Source organism: Rana temporaria, chromosome 6 (genome assembly GCF_905171775.1).
Source record: "Rana temporaria chromosome 6, aRanTem1.1, whole genome shotgun sequence".
In the NCBI taxonomy this organism is placed as follows: Eukaryota; Metazoa; Chordata; class Amphibia; order Anura; family Ranidae; genus Rana; species Rana temporaria.
The window spans coordinates 152,187,246-152,206,241 of NC_053494.1; the positions used below are offsets into that span (position 1 = coordinate 152,187,246).

At 42.5% G+C, this 18,996-nt stretch overlaps 1 protein-coding gene across 8 annotated transcripts in view; it reads right to left on the reverse strand.

Moving 5' to 3' along the window:
• Positions 1–18,996, reverse strand: part of PCBP3 (poly(rC) binding protein 3) — a 99,291-nt gene that overhangs the window by 37,399 nt on the left and 42,896 nt on the right. For all 8 annotated transcript variants that reach the window (XM_040357619.1, XM_040357616.1, XM_040357622.1 and 5 more), the window contains exons 5-8: positions 10,692–10,724; positions 7,029–7,145; positions 3,335–3,466; positions 1,153–1,281 (exon numbers count right to left, since the gene is read on the reverse strand). In XM_040357619.1, the coding sequence (XP_040213553.1) occupies positions 1,153–1,281; positions 3,335–3,466; positions 7,029–7,145; positions 10,692–10,724 (411 nt within the window). The remainder of the gene's footprint in view (positions 1–1,152; positions 1,282–3,334; positions 3,467–7,028; positions 7,146–10,691; positions 10,725–18,996) is intronic.

Genomic DNA, 18,996 nt, shown 5'->3' on the forward strand with positions numbered 1-18,996 from the left:
TTACGCCAGCGTATCTATTGATACGCCGGCGTAATTTCAAAATTCCTGCGTCGTATCTTTGTTTTGAATCCTCAAAACAAGATACGACGGCATCTCGGCTTGATCCGACAGGCGTACGTCTTCGTACGCCTTCGGATCTTAGATGCAATTTTTCGGCGGCCGCTAGGTGCCGTTTCCGTCGTAATCCGCGTCGAGTATGCAAATTAGCTATTTAAGGCGATCCACGAACGTACGTCGGCCCAGCGCATTTTATTCCGTCTTTGCGTTCGGCTTTTTCCGGCGTATAGTTAAAGCTGCTATATGGTGGCGTACTCAATGTTAAGTATGGCCGTCCTTCCCGCGTACAATTTTGATTTTTTTGCGTCGTTTGCGTAAGTCGTTCGTGAATAGGAATTTGCGTAGAATGACGTCACCATCGTAAGCATTGGCTGGTTCCGGTTTAATTTCGAGCATGCGCACTGGGATACCCCCAGGGACGGCGCATGCGCAGTTAAAAAAAAAACGTCGATTACGTTGGGTCAAGACGTATTAACATAAAACACGCCCCCATCACAGCCATTTGAATTCCGCGCCTTTACGCCGCGAGAGATACACTACGCCGCCGTAACATACGGCGCGAATTCGTTGAGGATTCAAACCAACAAAAAGTAAGTTACAGCGGTGTAGCGTATCTTAGATACGCTGCGCCCGGCGCAGATGTATGTGGATCTGGCCCAAGGTGTTCCCTGATTGGACAGTCAGGGTAGTGTTGTCACAACATACACCTTGTGCACTCAAAGAACGCCTTGCATTCATTGACAAAAATGTTGTAAATGGTGTCTGTGCAGAATGAGCAACTCCCTGTGTTCACTATGGGCCAGACAGCCATTCAGCACAGTACATAGAAGATAGCAACAATCACTGTAATAGTGGTGACCAGAGTGATTCTCTGCTTCCACAGAGATCCCACAGGTACGACATACGCATATATATACTGGTCCAATCTAGACCAATGTAACTATTCAAATAAAGCCATACTTGGAATTTAGCTTTAATATATAGGTGTTACTACCTACCTACACTCTAAAGTTGTCCTTGTCTTCTTACTGTAATGTGTCTTTGAATGAGGTGTGGTGTGCTTGTTTACATTACCGCTACTCCGATACACTGTACCTCCAGCATCACCACACAAATCTGCTTGACGCACTGGATAATGGCATCAGGGGTGCCCGAAATGGTTACTGCCCTCTCTGTGGAGTTGGGCAGCATATCTCCCGCTACCTGCACTTGAGCACCTGTAGACTGGAAAAAGGAGAAAGCATAACAATGTACCATAGATTGTGACATGTGATATGTTTATACTGTTAGCATTTGCATTAGCCTTTGTACTATGCACTTATGTTTTTATTTTTTTTAGCATACCTTATGCACATATAACAATAATAACAGAGGTGCTTTTCAGGCGCATTACTACGCGATTTTTTTGCGCAAAAATGCCTGAGGAGTCTCCCAGTGTGAAAGTAGCCTAAAAATCAAGCAAGATAAAAAAAGTGACACTATGGTCACTTTAACAGTGCTAAGTAGGCATTATACACTGATCAGCAATAACATTATGACCACTGACAAGTAAAATAAAAAACACTGATTATCTTGTTACAATGGCATCTGAAAGTTGGTGGCATATATTTGGAGCAAGTGAATATGTTGTCCCTAAAGTTGATATGTTCAAAGCAGAAAAATGTGCAAGTGTAAGGATTTGAGCTACTTTGACAAGGGCCCAATTGTAATGGCTCAGTGGCATAGCGTGGGGGGTGCCAGGGGGGTCATCGCCCCGGGCGCAAAATTTAGAGGGGCGCTGTCACATGTGTGGAGAGGCGGGAGCGCCAACAACAGATGGAACATAGGAACATATGCACAGTGTCACCACTTCAGGTCTTACCAGTCATTATCAAGCACGCTCTCCTCTTCCCTATGCTGTCTCACACAGTGGATCATGTGACCAGATTGGAGCTAGCTGAAAATAAGTCCTGGGGAAACTAGCAGAGTGCAACTGCACTTTGAAAAGTGTACAGTCTTTTTGCCTTTGTCTTGGATTTCTCTCACTTTCTGCCCTGCTAATCACCACCAGCAAAATGTCTTTTCCACATTCAATGTAACACCCCATGTATAATTTACTAAGGTGCCAGCAATGCCCACTATCTTGCTATAATCAAGATAATGGAGATAAACCTCCCCGCAGATATGATCATGTTGAGCGTTATCAATGCTGGAGGCGGGCTCTTATAGGCCTCTTCTAGCCTTAAAGTTGAACTTCACCCTCCCTATGTTTTTTGCTTTTTGTTTACCCCTGCTTACCAGGTTGCAGTCTCTGCAGAGTTCAGATATTCACCCGCCCAGCGGATTTAGAACTGTCCTGCTGAGATCCTCTTCTCTTCTTCCACTGATCCGGTCCTGCGCTGTCATGTTCTTTCCTGACATCATTGAGAGGTTGCCGGGTCTACCGGTTTCAGCATCCCAATGGCAAGGTGCTAGGCTCACCCCCTCCCTACCCTTTGTGAATGAAAGGCAAAGCCTCTTGGGATAAGTTTAATGCATACCCCAGAAGGCATAGGGAGCGGCACAGTACATGTCATTAACTTAGGTACAGTGGAACCTTGGATTACGAGCATAATCCGTTCCAGGAGAATGCTTGCAATCCAAAGCACCCGCATATCAAAGCAAGTTTCCCCATAGAAGTCAATGGAAATGAAGATAATTAATTCCGCATTGACTTCTATTTCACGCAATACCGCATGTGGCCAGAAGTGGGGGGGCGACAGAGAAAAGCCTTGGAAATACTCGGGGACAGCTGAGTGTCACAGCGCCCCCGCACTTCTGGTCAAATGCGGTTCTGCACACCCCATTGGCTTGAATTCTGCTTGTTTTGAGAGACAACACTTGTAAGCCAAAGCAGATTTTTTTTTAAAAGTTGCTCGTCTTTGAAAACGCTTGTTTATCGCGTTACTCGTTAACCAAGGTTCCACAGTAAATCAAATACGGGGAGCTGGATCAAAACGTTTAATTTTAAAAAGGTGACTTAAAAAAATAAAAAGACAGCAATCTTTGTGTAGTGGGGCGAAGGAGGAGTGGATTGGAGTTACTCTTCTTTTGAAGGTGAAAATCACCTTAAAATGATAGATAACTTAAAGAAATGTAGGGTGCATTAGCTAAAGCAAATGTGAAAAGTGTAAAATGTCTTACATTTTTACATTTTCTTTTCTTTCTGGAAACTTATTTATTAATGATTTTGTTTTTTTAATATAAGGTACCTGGTATTTCATCCCAGCCGGCCTTTCAATTCACCAAGTGCACTAACCTCTCTGATCTCCTTGATCTTGGAGCCTCCTTTTCCAATCAAGGAGCCACACTGGCTTGCCGGTACCACAAGCCTTAAAGTGACAGGGGGTTTGCTGGTTGCGGTACTGTTACTCATTGAATTTATGATATCCTAGGAAGAAAAAATATAAGGATTTTGTGTTCTGTAGTAAGATTTAGAAGATAATGTTCTGTGATGGTGTCACACTGCCCTCTGCAGGACAATAAAGATATGACTTGTTCCATTACATTCTGTTCTTGTGTTTAGGTAATGTAAGTAAACTGCTCTCAGAATTCATATGCATTGCACCCAGAGGTTCCTGTACATACATTTAGTAATCTTTCACAGTGCATCAGGAACCCTGACACTTAGGGTGCTATAATATTTAAATACTGACATTAACTAGTATATCTGTGAAAGTTCTAATTTATACAGGTCATGGTAAATCTACTAGTGGTTTGTCAACTGGACTTGTTCGATAATGTGGAATAAAGTTTGCAGCTTCTCTAAGCCACTTCTTTAGTTTTAAGGAAGGTCAGAAAAATACCGAAGTATTTGTATCCACATATTTATCGAAGAATTTAGTTCTTGGTTCCCACTTCCTTAAGCCCTGTACACACGATCGGTTCGTCTGATGAAAACGGACTGATGGACCATTTTTATCGGACGAACCGATTGTGTGTGGGCCCCATCGTTTTTTTAATCCATCGGTGAAAAAAATAGAACCTGAAAAAAAACGATCGTCTGTGGGGAAATACATCGGTCAAAAATCCATGCATGCTCAGAATCAAGTCGACGCATGCTCAGAAGCACTGAACTTCATTTTTCTCAGCGCGTCGTAGTGTTTTACGTCACCGCATTGGACACGATCGGATTTTTAACTGATGGTGTGTAGGCAAGACTGATGAAAGTCAGCTTCCTCGGATATCCAACGAAAAAATCCATCGGATTCGATTCCATCAGATTTCTGATCGTGTGTACAGGGCCTAAGGGCTGGATTCACGTAGATCCGCGCATTTTTACGGCGGCGTAGCGTATCGTATTTCGCTGCGCTGCCGTAAGTCAGAGAGGCAAGTGCTGTATTCACAAAGCACTTGCCTCCTAAGTTACGGCGGCGTAGCGTAAATGGGGCCTGCGTAAGCACGCCTAATTCAAATGAGGATGAGGGGGCGTGTTTTATGTAAATTATTGGTGACCCGACGTGATTGAAGTTTTTTACGAACGGCGCATGCGCCGTCCGTGTACATATCCCAGTGTGCATTGCTCCAAAGTACGCCGCAAGGAAGTATTGGTTTCAACGCGAACGTAAATTACGTCCAGCCCCATTCACGGACGACTTACGCAAACGACGTAAAAATTTTCAAATTTCGACGCGGGAACGACGGCCATACTTAACATTGGCTACGCCACCTAGGGGGCAGCTTTATCTTTACGCGGCTTATCTCTTACGGAAACGACGTATCTTTACTGCGACGGGCAAGCGTACGTTCGTGAATCGGCGTATCTAGTCATTTACATATTCTACGCCAAAATCAACGGAAGCGTCACCTAGCGGCCAGCGGAAAAAATGCACCCTAAGATACGACGGCGCAGGCCGTCGTATCTTAGCTAGGTTTAAGTGTATCTCAGTTTGAGCATACACTTAAACTTACGACGGGCTTAGATTCCGAGTTACGTCGGCGTATCTACTGATACGCCGGCGTAACTCTTTGTGAATCCGGCCCTAAGTCTCCCAAACTTTACTATGGGTTCTTTAATGTGATGGGTGGCTTCACAAACCAAGAGCTGGTTCAGAGACAGACTAAAGTGCCAACCTCCAAAATGAAGTTGGTATTACCAGAAAAAGGCTGCCAGGGCACTGTATTAGACTGCTAAAGATATGTGGAGGAACTTCTGGGTGCCAGTACATGACTTAAAAAGAAAATTTTCCTACCTATATGTCAATAGAGGTATAATGGAAAGCAGGATACTGGGCAAATATTAAAACAAGTAACATATTTTTTTATTTTTTTGTGGTTGAATGGACTTGTGTCTTTTTTCAACCTGACTAACTATGTAATTATGTAACTATATTCAAATCGTATAATCAATCAGAAACAATAAATGTTTACAAATACAGATGTCATTATTACATAAACTATATCAATTTATCAGCATAACATAATCTGCATGCAAAACAGAGATTGGGCTGGTAGAGCAAATGCCAGCAATGTGAACCTACACTGAGGCGTTGCACTGGCAGGGCGTTGAGAAAAGTTCTGCAAGCAGCATCTTTGGAGCAGCTTTTTGGTGCTCCAAAAACGCCCCTCTCCATTGAAAGGAATTGAAAAGCGCTGTAAAAACGCCTTACCCTTTCACACTGAGGCACTGCAAAAACACCCTAAAACTTTAGGGTCTTAGCGGTGCTTTACCAGCACATTGGGATTGCAGATGAGGTTTCACTCGAAAAACACTTGAATAATGCTGTAATAACGCTTGAATAACGCTTGCAAAACGCCCCAGTGTGAAAGGGGCCTAAGTATGACAGTCAAGCAAGTTGTTTTTCAGAAGCATAGGTGAGGAATGGCAGCCTACTTACTTCTCTAGTACAGGCTGACTTTATTTCATATCAAAGTTTAAACGCAAACTTCAGTCCCTTTAATGATGGCACTATTCCCCCTCCCCTGGGCTGGCATCTTTGAAGGTTTGGAGCATGCACAGATGTGCCAAGGAGGGGACCTGGCAAAGACCTGAGGCACATATGTGCATCTCCCAAATTTCACACACACGGGCAGACAAACAGAGGCATGGGATCTCCTTAAAACGGTGTTCCACCCAAAGATGTAACTTCTGCTTTTTGGAACATGTGTGTAATACAGGTATTTGCTCCCACTTCCGGGCATAGATCACTGCGGTGACTGCGGTGACCTACACCACGCCTGGCACCTACTTCGTCGTCCCCCCCTCCCCCCCCCCCTGCTGTCTTCTAGGAGACACACAGAGGTCCCAGAAGATAGCAGGGACCAGTGGGATTGCGCAGAGCGACTCACACATGCGCACTAGGGAACCAGGAAGTGAAGTCACAAGGCTTCACTTCCTGATTCCCTCACTGAAGATGGCGGCTGCAGCACCCGAGAGCTGAGGGAGAGATCGGCTTCGGGTGCCGACATCGCTGGCGCCCTGGACAAGTAAGTGTCCAATGTCCATATATAAAAAGTCAGCAGCTGCAGTATTTGTAGCTGCTGACTTTAATTGTATTATTTTTTTTCCAGGACTCTGCTTTAATTGCTCCGTCTTCGCACACAACGTTTTTGAAACTTCAATTTTCAAAAACGACGTTGCCTACACACCATCATTTTTTCACAATGCTCTAGCAAAGCGAGGATACGTTCACCACTCTTTTCCATTGAAGCTCGCTTCATAACTAGCTTCTGGGCATGCGCGGGTTTAAAAACTTTGTTTTAAACGTCGTTTTTTGCTACACACGTAATTTTTTGTGAAACAAAAAACGACGTTTTGAAAAACTACACAAAAAATTGAAGCATGCTTCAATTTTTTTTTTGTCGTTTTTCACAAGACATAAAACAACGTTTTCCCCCACACACGGTCATTTAAATTGACGTTTTTAAAAACGTCGTTTTTTTTCATCACATAAAGTAATGGTGTGTACGCGGCATTAGATTTGCATGTAATGACAGTGATTGGAAAGAGTTACCTCTTCAAATTTATAAGCAATCATAGCAAAGGCCTTGAATATAGCATCTGTTGGTCCAGTTATTGTAACAATCCTTTCTGGACAATTCCCTTCTGAAATGTTAATTCGAGCTCCACTCTAAAAAAATAAATAAAAACATCCTTATAACATTATTACCAAATTAACATTAGTTATGTTCAGCATATGAAACCTACTGTTACACCCTCTAAAGCCTCGTACACACGGCCGAGGAACTCGACGTGCCAAACACATCGAGTTCCTCGGCCAGTTCAGCCCTGAAGCCGCCGAGGAGCTCGGCGGGACGAGAGCTCCCATAGAACAACGAGGAAATAGAGAACATGTTCTCTATTTCCTCGTCGAGCTCCTCGTCGGCTTCCTCGGCCGAAAGTGTACACACGACCAGTTTCCTCGACAGAATTCAGCCAGAAACTCGGTCGAAAGCTGAATTCTGCCGAGGAAACTGGTCGTGTGTACGGGGCCTAACACTTTTCCTGATTACCGCAAGCAAAGCTCCAACAGGGTACTCAATAATTTATCCTAGAACTAAAGCGATATTAACCACTTAAGACCTGGACCTTTAGGCAGCTAAAAGACCCGGCCAGGTTTTGCGATTCGGCACTGCGTCGCTTTAACAGACAATTGCGCGGTCGTGCGACGTGGCTCCCAAACAAAATTGGCGTCCTTTTTTCCCCACAAATAGAGCTTTCTTTTGGTGGTATTTGATCACCTCTGCGGTTTTTATTTTTTGCTCTATAAACAAAAATAGAGCGACAATTTTGAAAAAAATGCAATATTTTTTACTTTTTGCTATAATAAATATCGCCCAAAAATATATAAAAAAAAAATTCCTCAGTTTAGGCCGATACTTATTATTCTACCTATTTTTGGTAAAAAAAATCGCAATAAGCGTTAATCGGTTTGTTTGCGCAAAATTTATAGCAAAATAGGGGATAGTTTTATTGCATTTTTATTAATTATTTTTTTTTTACTACTAATGGCGGCGATCAGCGATTTTTTTCGTGACTGCGACATTATGGCGCACACTTCGGACAATTTTGACACATTTTTGGGACCATTGTCATTTTCACAGCAAAAAATGCATTTAAAATGCATTGTTTACTGTGAAAATAACAATTACAGTTTGGGAGTTAATCACAAGGGGGCGCTGATGGGGTTATGTGTGTTTCTAACTGTAGGGGGTGTGGCTGTAGGTGTGATGTCATCGATTGTGTACCCCTATAAAAGGGATCACACGATCGATGCCGCCGCCACAGTGAAGAATGGGGAAGCTGTGTTTACACACAGATCTCCCCGTTCTTCAGCTCCGGGGACCAATTGCGGGACTCCAGCGGCGATCGGGTCCGCGGGTCCCGCATGCTCAGAAGCAAGTTATGAGACGGGAGCGCTCATTCTGGTAAGACTACCGTTCATAATGGAGATAGCACATTCATCATGCTGTAACAGACTGAAAAGCACAAAATCGTCTCTCACCAAACTTTTACTAACACGAAATTAGCAAAAGCGGCATTAGGCCTCGTACACACGACCAAATGTTCGTGTTTACAATGTTTTTAGGTTTCTCGTCAGGAAATCTGGCCAGAATCTCGACAAAAATAGAGAACCTGCGCTCTATTTTCTCGTTGAGATTCTTGTCGGCCTGTTTCCTGACGAGAAACCCGAGAGTGTGTATACTTACCTGTCGCCGTGGAAACCCACGCATGCTCTAAATGTCTTCGACGCATGCGCGGAAGCTTCCACGGCATAGGTAAGGTGAAGCAAGATGGCCGCGACGGCATCGAATGTGACAAGCCCATGCTTGTCATACGCGATGACGTCACCGCGTTCTTGCCTTTCAAGAGAACCGCGGTTCTTTTGAAAAGGTCAGTGTGTACACGTGGGGCGGCAAGAGATTCTTGCCAACAATCTCGTCGGGAAAAACAACGTTTTTTTCCTGACGAGATTCTTGCCCTCTGGTTCCTCCTGTATTAAAGTGTAATGTATTTGTGCTGTCTACCCTTCAGTTGTAAAGAGTTGCGTAAAATGTCGGCGCTATATAAATCCTGTATAATAATTAAAGAGCTGGAAAGAGCTCAATAAAAACGTGAGAAAGAGCACAAAAAAGAACAAGCTTCTTCAAGCTTTTATAGGCAGAAATAAAAGCTCAAACACTTTTTTTTTGAGCTGCAGTGTGCATGAGCCCCAATACAGGAGGTGTGCTACTGCCCAGATCATCAGTTGAAAACAGAAGGGGAAAAGCCTAAAAAAATTCAAACGAATGCACCCACCACATCTAATGATTGGAATTAGATGCTGCAATATATTACATTTTTGGTTTGGGGTCTAATACTACTTTAACCACTTAAAGACCTCAGGTGTTTTTCAGATTTGGTGTTTGCAAGACTAAAACATTTTTTTCTGCTAGAAAATTACTTAAAACCCCCAAAAATTATATATTTTTTTTTCTAACACCCTAGAGAATAAAATGGCGGTCATTGCAATACTTTTTGTCACACCGTATTTGCGCAGCAGTCTTACAAGCGCACTTTTTTTGGAAAAAATTCACTTTTTTGAATTAAAAAATAAGACAACAATAAATTTGGCCCAATGTTTTTATATATTGTGAAAGATAATGTTACGCCGAGTAAAATGATACCCAACATGTCACGCTTTAAAATTGCGCCCGCTCGTGGCATGGCGTCAAACTTTTACCCTTAAAAATCTAGATAGGCGACGTTTAAAAAATTCTATAAGTTGCATTTTTTGAGCTACAGAGTAGCTCTAGGGCTATAATTATTGCTCTCGCTCTAACGATCGCGGCGATACCTCACTTGTGTGATTTGAACACCGTTTTCATATGCGGGCGCTACTCACGTATGCGTTCGCTTCTGCGCGCGAGCTCGTCAGGACGGGGCGCTTTAAAAAAAAAATTTTTTTGTTTTCTTATTTAATTTTATTGATTTTATTATTTTTTACACTAAAATATTAAAAAAAAAAAAAAAATGATCACTTTTATTCCTATTACAAGGAATGTAAACATCCCTTGTAATAGAAAAAAGCATGACAGGTCCTCTTAAATATGAGATCTGGGTCAAAAAGACCTCAGATCTCATATTTAGGCTTAAATGCAAAAAAAAAAAAAAAAAAGGAAAATTTGTCATTTAAAAAAATGACAGAAAAAAAATTGTCTCTTTAAGAGGCTGGGCGGGACTGACGTTTTGACGTCACTTCCGCCCAGCAGAGCTATGAGGACGGGTGGGGGCCATCTTGCCCTCACTCAAGTCCTCACTCTCCTGGCGGCAGCATCGGATCTCCTCCGCCGCTACCGACGGCTCCGGTAAGCGGCGGAGGGCGCGGAAAAGCGGCGGGAGGGGGGGGGCCCCTCTCCCGCCACCGATAACGGCGATCTCGCGGCGAATCCGCCGCGGAGACCGCCGTTATCGTTTACACGGCCGCCAGCTGAAAACATGGATATCTCAGTTGTGGCAGCAGCTGCTGCCGTTACTGAGATATCCATGTTTAAAAAGAGGACGTATATATACAGTGGGGGGTCCGTAAGTGGTTAAAGAAAACTCATTCTAATAAATGATGCAGGCACTGGTATGAGAGAGACTATGCTTATATATACCTTTATGTGATAAGTTTAAGAAAATATCAGTTACTTACCTCTTCCCTCATTTTCTTTACAGTTTCTCCTTTCTAAAAAAACAAAATAGGATAATTAATTCTATAAGGTTATTCAGGTTAAACATTCTTCTTTGCAGATTTTTTTATTTTTATTTTTTACCACTAGGTGGCGATAGGATGTATAAGAATCCACAACACCTGTGTTTAAGTGGGAAGAGGAATCCTATCGGTGTCAGTGATAGAAACAGTGCACCATCATTGGTGTCAGTGGATGGAACAATGCCTCATCAGTTTTTGTATAGGGAGGATAGTTATCTACCATTGCCACCACTCAGATGAATAATGCCCCATTGTTGTTGTTAGTGGGAGAAAGTGTGTTCCATCATTTGTATGGATGGAAGAACTAGCAGCTCAGCATTGTTATCATAGGAGGAATAGTGCCCCATCATTGGTGTAAGTTGGAGGAAAGGTGCTTCATCAGTGGTGACAGTGGGAGGAATTGTGCTCCATTGTTTGAGTCAGTGGAAAGAAATAGGAAGAAATAGTGTCTCATCATTGGTATCAGTGAAAGGAAAAGTGCCCCAGGGGCCATATACAGGCCTTCAAAGGGAAGTTTGGGGACCACTGATATCAGGGTAAAAGCCCCAGCCCAGTCATTGTTGTGGGGCCTAAAGCAGCTTGAGCCTACACTGCCTGAAAATAGTTTAAAAGTGGATTTGGGAGGGCCCAAGAAAATGTTTGTCCAGGGTCCAATGAATATTAAAGATGGCCCTGTCTGGTATACAATGTGTTCTCTCATGCCTCTCAACAACAGCAAGCAAATACATTGCCAATATGTTTCAGTAAGTGTAGCAAAGATTTTCACAGTACTTCTCTACTTCTTTTCTGGCTGAATAATATTTTCCCCAAAACATCATTATTATTAAAGAACTACATTAAAATGGAACTAATTTCTCTCAAATAAAGTGGTTGTAGTGAATAGCATTACTGCCAGCCCCTCTGTTATAACATGGTATATTACACAGTTTCAATGTTTTTTTAAAAATAATGCCGTTAAATACCTTATTTCAGAGTGCCGCTGTGTGGTCAGGTGACCTCCCACTTCTCTTCTCCCCCAAATCTAAGGACTACAGCGTGAGGGCCTAAGATTCCCCTCTAACTCCACCTGGTGGTTCACGTGACCGCTGTTCTGTCTGCTCAGCCCCTCTTGCTGTAGTCCTTAGATGGGGTGGAGAGTGGCGGGAGGTCACGTGACCACACAGCAGTGTGGTGAAATAAGGTATTTGGCGGCATCCTTTTATAAAAACATTGACACCATGTATTATACCTTGTAGGAGCTGGCAGTAATGCTAGTCACTGTCTTTACTGTGTCAGAAGGGGAGGGGCAGGTTTGCCGATCGCTCACAGCCTTACACACTAGGAACTGACAGGCAGGGAGGGAGGGGAAGAGGGGGGAGAGAGGAGAGACTGTTGTACATCCCAGAAACAGTGGTGGCTGGCCTTTTTTGGGGGGGGGAGGTGGCAAACAATGCACCCACAAGCAATACCCCCCGTCAGTTGGTCGGCCCGCACTTCCCCGGGGAAGCGATTTCCTCTGGGCAATGGGCGGCGGCTTCTCGTGCATCTCCTTACAGCATCCATGCATCTCCTCCTTGATGGCCAATAGGATTGCCTGTCCTTTCAGCCAATCAGTTGACAAGTCTCACAGCCCCCGCTTCCTGATTGGCTGGGAGGAGAATCAGTAGCGAATATTCACTTGCTATTGTCACACAACTGGGTGGGCTCAGGGCGCAGTGCTCAAGATAGCCACAGCTAGAAAGTCTACTGGGTGTTTTCAAAGGGATTTTGCAACAACATAAAGCATGGAGGCATGGATGGGTGAGTTTGCTTTGAATAATAAAAATGAATTTAATAGTGTTTTAAGTTTGTGGTGTTGAAATACAGCGAACAGTAGTTCTAAACACAAACGTTTTTTTTTTAACCTGAATGCATTTTCTGCATTAAAGTGTTTCAAACCCAGGACCCTGCATTCACTATATATGGTCTCCCACAGTACATAGAACATGCAATTATTTTAGTAAATTTTAACTGCTAAATACATTTTCTCATCAGCAGTTAGAGCAGTCTTGTGACTTCTATCAGTGTCTGGTTAAAGCTTGTAGGAGGAGTTTTCATGCCCCCCTGATTGTTCCATAAGGCTGCAGGACCCCTGGCTCTCTATTTGCAAAGTGTTGATTGGCCCTGTGCTGATCACATGTACCCTACCAAGAAAGAAATAGACCAAACTGAGCATGTGCAGAGTGCCACCGAGGCTCTGTTCTATCAGGATATGGTTTGGGGACCGTAGAAAAAGGGCTAGATCAGAGAAAACAGAATCAAACAGCCTTTTTACACAATATAAACCCTTAGATTCCACAGTGAGTATAACAAGCATGCTTTACTTCATATACAGACTGATTTTACTTTTGTGGGTTTAGTATTCCTTTAAGGAAACAAAAAATAACTGCCACAAGGTAGTGGGTGGCGTACAGTTTCTTAGCTCAATAAAGTTGATTGCAAGATCGCATTTCAGAGTGCAATTTGCTTTCGTTTATTTGTATTGTGTCCTGGATATTAATTATGTGAAGGTGGTAAAACCCTTTGTACCTTATAACTTATTTTTTGCCTGGTAGCATTTTTCTGCTTGTAGAGGTTGTAATTTTGCTTGTAAAGGTATTGCATAAACCTGAGTTATAAGCTCGTTGTAAATCAAACTCCCCAAAGAGCAATAATCCAGCATCATTACATAAGGTTAATCCAATGTAAATTTCTACTGTAGATAAAATATACCATAATAGGGGCATGACATTCTTACTGTAAGCATGACCACAGACATGATACACATACAGCAAAAGCCCCCCCCCCCCCACCCAAAAAAAAAGAAAGAAACCGATGATGGAGCTAAATCCTTATCTAGTGAATCACTGAAGAAATTACATTTAAAGTGTTACTAAACCCACAGCAGTAAAATTAGTCTATATATGCAGTAAAGCATGCTTGTTATACTCACTGTGGAACCTAAGGGGTTAATCCTCTGCAGTGCGTAAAAAGGCTGCTTGATCTTGTATGCACAGATCCTCCCCTCCCTGCACTGTCCCTCTGGACAAGTCTGGATAAGACAGAGCCTTTGGAGTCAAGCTGCACATGCTCAGTTTGGTGTGTATTGCTACAGAGGTTATTTTTTTGGGGAGAGCACATGGCCAATCAACACTGTCCAGACATGTCCAGACACAGGGGCAGAAGCCCTGCAACCTCATAGGACAGCTCAGTGCAGTATGAAAACACCTCCTACAAGCTTCACCAGGAACTGATAAAAAATAAAAGACTGCTATATACTGCTGATGAGAAAAAGTATTTAGCAGTTTATATTTACTAACATAATTGCATTTCCATGTTCTGTGTAGTGTGGGAGACCAGATATAATGAATGCAGTGTCCTGGGTTCAGTAACACTTTAATTATGCACAAGCAGAGCTTTTTTTATCAAAAAATAGGTGCAGGAACTCAACCACGACCCCATTCAAATTTCACAAACAGTAGGAGGGTCTTAAAGGGGCATTACATACCAGGACTGCATTACATACAGAGTGTAGAGTTCAGGGAGTTACACACAGAGTGCAGAGCTGTCACTTGTAAACACAGAAACCAGACTTCTGTGTTAACAAGTGATTGTGGTGAGCAGGCACCAAAAGGTCTGAGCCAGAGATGGTGGAACTCAGGGCCAGATTCACAGCCAGGCGGCGCAGCATAACGTAACCGATTTACAAAGCACTTACCTGGAAATTTGCGGCGGTGTATCCTAAATCCGTCCGGCGCAAGACGGCCCAATCGAATGGGGCGAGTCCCATTTAAATTAGGCGTGCTCCCGCGCCGGACGTACTGCGCATGCTACCGTCGCAAATTTCCCGACGTGCTTTGCGCGAAGTTACGACGCGCCGACGTTTTGTGAATCGCGACGGGTAAAAAAGACTTGCGCCGGGAAAAATAAAAAATGTAAAAAAAAATCGAAAGCGACACGGGAAAGACGGGTATACTTTTACATGGTGTACTAAGTTTACACTTTGCAAAAGGTGCCCTATCTTTGCGACGGCAAACTAACACTTGCGGCGACCTAACGACGGGAAAAAATTTGGTGGATTGCCGTAACTGCTAATTTGCATACCCGCCGCTGGTTAACGACGCGAAATCCCCCCAGCGGCGGCCGCGGTACTGCATCCTAAGATCCGACAGTGTAAAACTATTACACCTGTCGGATCTTAGGGATATCTATGCGTAACTGATTCTACGAATTTGTGAATCTGGCCCTCAGTTCCCCCAAGTTCCCCCTGAAAAATAGCCCTGATTTGTATGTCGTGCACAAATAGTGTCTACAAAGGTCTTCCAAGACAAGCTTCATTTGCTGTGTTAAGTAAGAAACAGGTAATATAGTAATAAAGCTTGCTCAAGCATTATATATTAACGTTGAATATTGGTTGAAAATGCACCAAACTGTAATAGCTAATCTTCATTACATAACCTCTACCAGACAGATAAGAGCAAGCTGTTACTTAACACGAAAGCACATTTGTCAATAAATAACCTAGAGAATAAATGTGAGCTGAATCTAGCGGGCCTGATTTATTAAAGTTTAGGCGTGATATATTAGGGCCACAGAAAGCATAAGGAAGTGGCTCAAGGGATTGTCACCCATGTTCCATCGTATTTTTCTTTCATTTATTGGTCATTCATTGATTGTATCCCATCAGCTAGATTACATGATAAGCTTCGATGGAAGCCCTGTGATACCACTCTACTGTACCGAGCAGTTTAGAGTTACTGAGCAGGAGTGCTGTCACCGGGCAGATTGTGGTCTGTCACCAAGCGGAGTTGCTATTTAGCTGACCGGTGAATTTGTGATTTATGTTTTAGAGGGAAAACATCTGTCCAATCTCTGTGACCTTTATCCTTTATATGTTTTCCCCATTAGGCAGTTAACAGCATTTAGACATGTGCAGAACAACAAATATTGTTTTGTTCCGATTACATAAATTTGTTTAGTTAAATTTGTTAAATTTATTTAATTCAATTTCAAAATTTGTTTTGTGTATCCGAATTTGATTCAAATTTTCTGGAATTTGGTGGAACTGAACTCAATTCGACCAAATTCAGAAAATTCAAATTTCATTCAAAGTTCATTTGAATTTAAATTTATTCTATTCAAAATTTGAATTTTGGAAGATGTTATATTCTTTCTATTTCAATCTATTCTATTGTTTTTTCTTTTCAATTCCTTTCTATGCTTTTATTTTCTATTCTATTGTTTTCTATTATATTCTATTAGAATTTATTCTATTTAAAGGTCACATTTCGGGAGATGGCTATAATCTTTCTATTCTGTTGTTTTTTGTATTCTATTCATTTATTTTTTATTATATTATATTCTGTTCTTTTCTATTCTATTTGAATTCAAATGTATTCTATTGAAATGTATTCTATTTGAAATTCTAATTTGGAAGATGATTATATTCTTTATATTTTATTCTATTTTATTACATTGTTTTTTATTTCTATTCAATTACATTCTGTTCTATTCTTTTTTATTCTAATAAATTTTTTTTCTTTTCTTTTTACTTTTCTTTTCTATTATGGTGAAATATCATCCAATTTGCGGATAGAGGCTGTCTGTACCTGTATGGTTAGTATGGTTACATTTGGTCAGTTTGAGTCTTAAACACTAAGCAGGACACACGATAGGATAGCCAGAGGACAATGGTCTGAAGGACCGTTTTCATCAGTCCAAACTGATCGTGTGTAGGCCCCATAGGTTATTTAACTTTAGGTTAAAAAAATGAGAACTTGATTTAAAATTTAACCTATGGACTGGTAACCGATAGGTCAAAACCAATCGTTAGTATGCAAAAGCATCGGTTAAAAACCCGCGCATGCTCAGAATCAAGTCGACGCATGCTTGGAAGCATTGAACTTCGTTTTTTTCAGCACGTCGTTGTGTTTTACGTCACCCACGATCGTTGTTTTAACTGATGGTGTGTACGCACGACGGACCATCAGTCAGCCTCATAGGTTAACCTAAGACAACGGTCCTTCAGACCGTTGTCCTCTGGCTATCCTATCGTGTGTACGAGGCCTAAGTCTTTAAAACTACAGTGCTGTAGTTTTAAAGTTGACACAATAGGGTTTCTCTAAGGCCCCTTTCACACTGGGGCGGTTTGCAGGCGCTATTGCGCTAAAAATAGAGCCTTCAAACCGACCCTAAACAGCTGATGCTGTTTCTCCAGTGTGAAAGCCCAATTGCCTTTATAACAGCACCAATTCTTCTAGGTACACTTGCAACTTGACAGGTAGGTTGTTCCAAACATCTTGGAGAAGTAACCACAGATCTTCTGTGGATGTAGGCTGCCTCAAATCCTTCTGTCTGTTCATGTAATCCCAGACAGACTCAATAATGTTGAGATCAGGGTTTTGTGGGGGCCAAACCATCACTTCCAGGACTCCTTGGTCTTCTTTATGCTGAAGATAGTTCTTAATCACATTAACGTTATATTTGGGGTTGTTGCCCTGCCACAGAATAGATTTGAGGTCAATCACATGCCTCCCTGATGGTATGACATGATGGATAAGTATCTGCCTGTATTTCTCAGCATCGAGGACTCCATTGAGCTTCACAAAATCTCCAATTCCATTTGCAGAAATGCAGCCTTAAACTTGCAAGGTACCTCCACCATGTTTCACTGTTTCCTGCAGACACACATTATTGTACCGCTCCCCAGCTCTTTGGTGAACAAACTGCCTCCTGCTATAGACAAATATTTCACATTTTGACATAATCAGACCAGAACACCTGCTGTCATTTTTATGCACCCCAGTTCCTATGTTTCCAGCCTTGTCTCCACATCAGAGGTATCGCTTTTTGGCCGCAATTCTTCTATGAAGACCACATTTGGCCAGACTTCTCCAGACAGTGGATGGGTGTACCTGGGTCCCACTGGTTTCCACCACATCTGTACTGATGGCACTTCCGGTGTCAAAAAGGAAGTAAGCATGATGTGTCTTTCATCTGCTCCATTAAGTTTCCTTGACTGACCACTGCATCTACAGTCATCAACATTGCCCATTTCTTTGTGCTTCTTCAAAAGAGCTTGAAACCCCATCTGCTTTGAAATCTTTGCCTGGGAGAGACCTTTTTGATGCAGTATAACGACCTTGTGTTTTGTTGCAGTACTCAGACTTGCCATGGTGTATGACCTGTGACATGAAACTGTCTTCCACAACCTCACCTTGGAAGCAGAGTTTGGTAGTTCCTCACCCAGTTTTAAGCCTCCTACATAGTAGCAGGCACAGCTCCTTATCCTCCTCCCCCCTATTGGTCTTGTAGAAGACATAGCTCCTCCTCTCCCTCCCTTTTATGTCTTGTAGCAGGCAGAGCTCCTTCTTGTCTCCCTCTCTCCTTTTTCTTGTAACAGGCACAGCATGCCCTCCTTTCCCTCGCTCCTCCTCCTTTAACAGGCACAGGTCCTAGCAAGTACAGTTCCTCCTCTTCTCCCTCCTTTCTCCTCTTGCAGCAGGCACAGCTCCTCTACATACTCGTCTTCCCTCCTCCTCTTGTAGCAGGCACAGCTCCTCTTCTTCTTCCTCCTTCCTTGTCTTGCAGCAGGCACAGCTCCTCTCCGTCCCTCCTCCTCTTGTAGTAGAGACAGCGTCTCCTTCCCTCTAGTCTTCATCTGACAGATGGTAATTGCAGAGTGCAGCATGCATTACTCAGAGAAATTACACCATGCACGCTGCATTTTGTTTAATTCCCTGGAATGAGAATTCTAGAAATGTGAGCAATCTGGTAAGGATCTGGCGACCAGAGTCAAAATTCGAAATTGCCAGGTCATTTTACAACACTGTGATATGTATTCACCACATACATGGGACATTTATTATGAATTTGTCCAAAAAATGCAAAGTGAGTTTTATGTCAAATTCATATTTGCAAGTGCTTCTAGGCTCTTCAGACCAATCCTATTGTGTTTACTGGGACCTATTGTGTTTACTAGGTAAATAGATTTTACCTACTGTACCCGCTGTCATATGGGTTGATTTAGTAAAGGCAAATAACCTGTTCGCTTTGTAAGGATATTACCCCTTTGTTTATTTATTGTGGTATAAATTCACTTTGCAATCACTAAAAAGAAATAAATTTGCTTTCACATGACTGATGTATTGCTGATTTTTGGCTGCCAAGACCAAACCATACTTCCCGCGTTACCCACCTTATATAAATAAGACACGACCACCTTAGAATGGATTTTGGCCATAGCAGC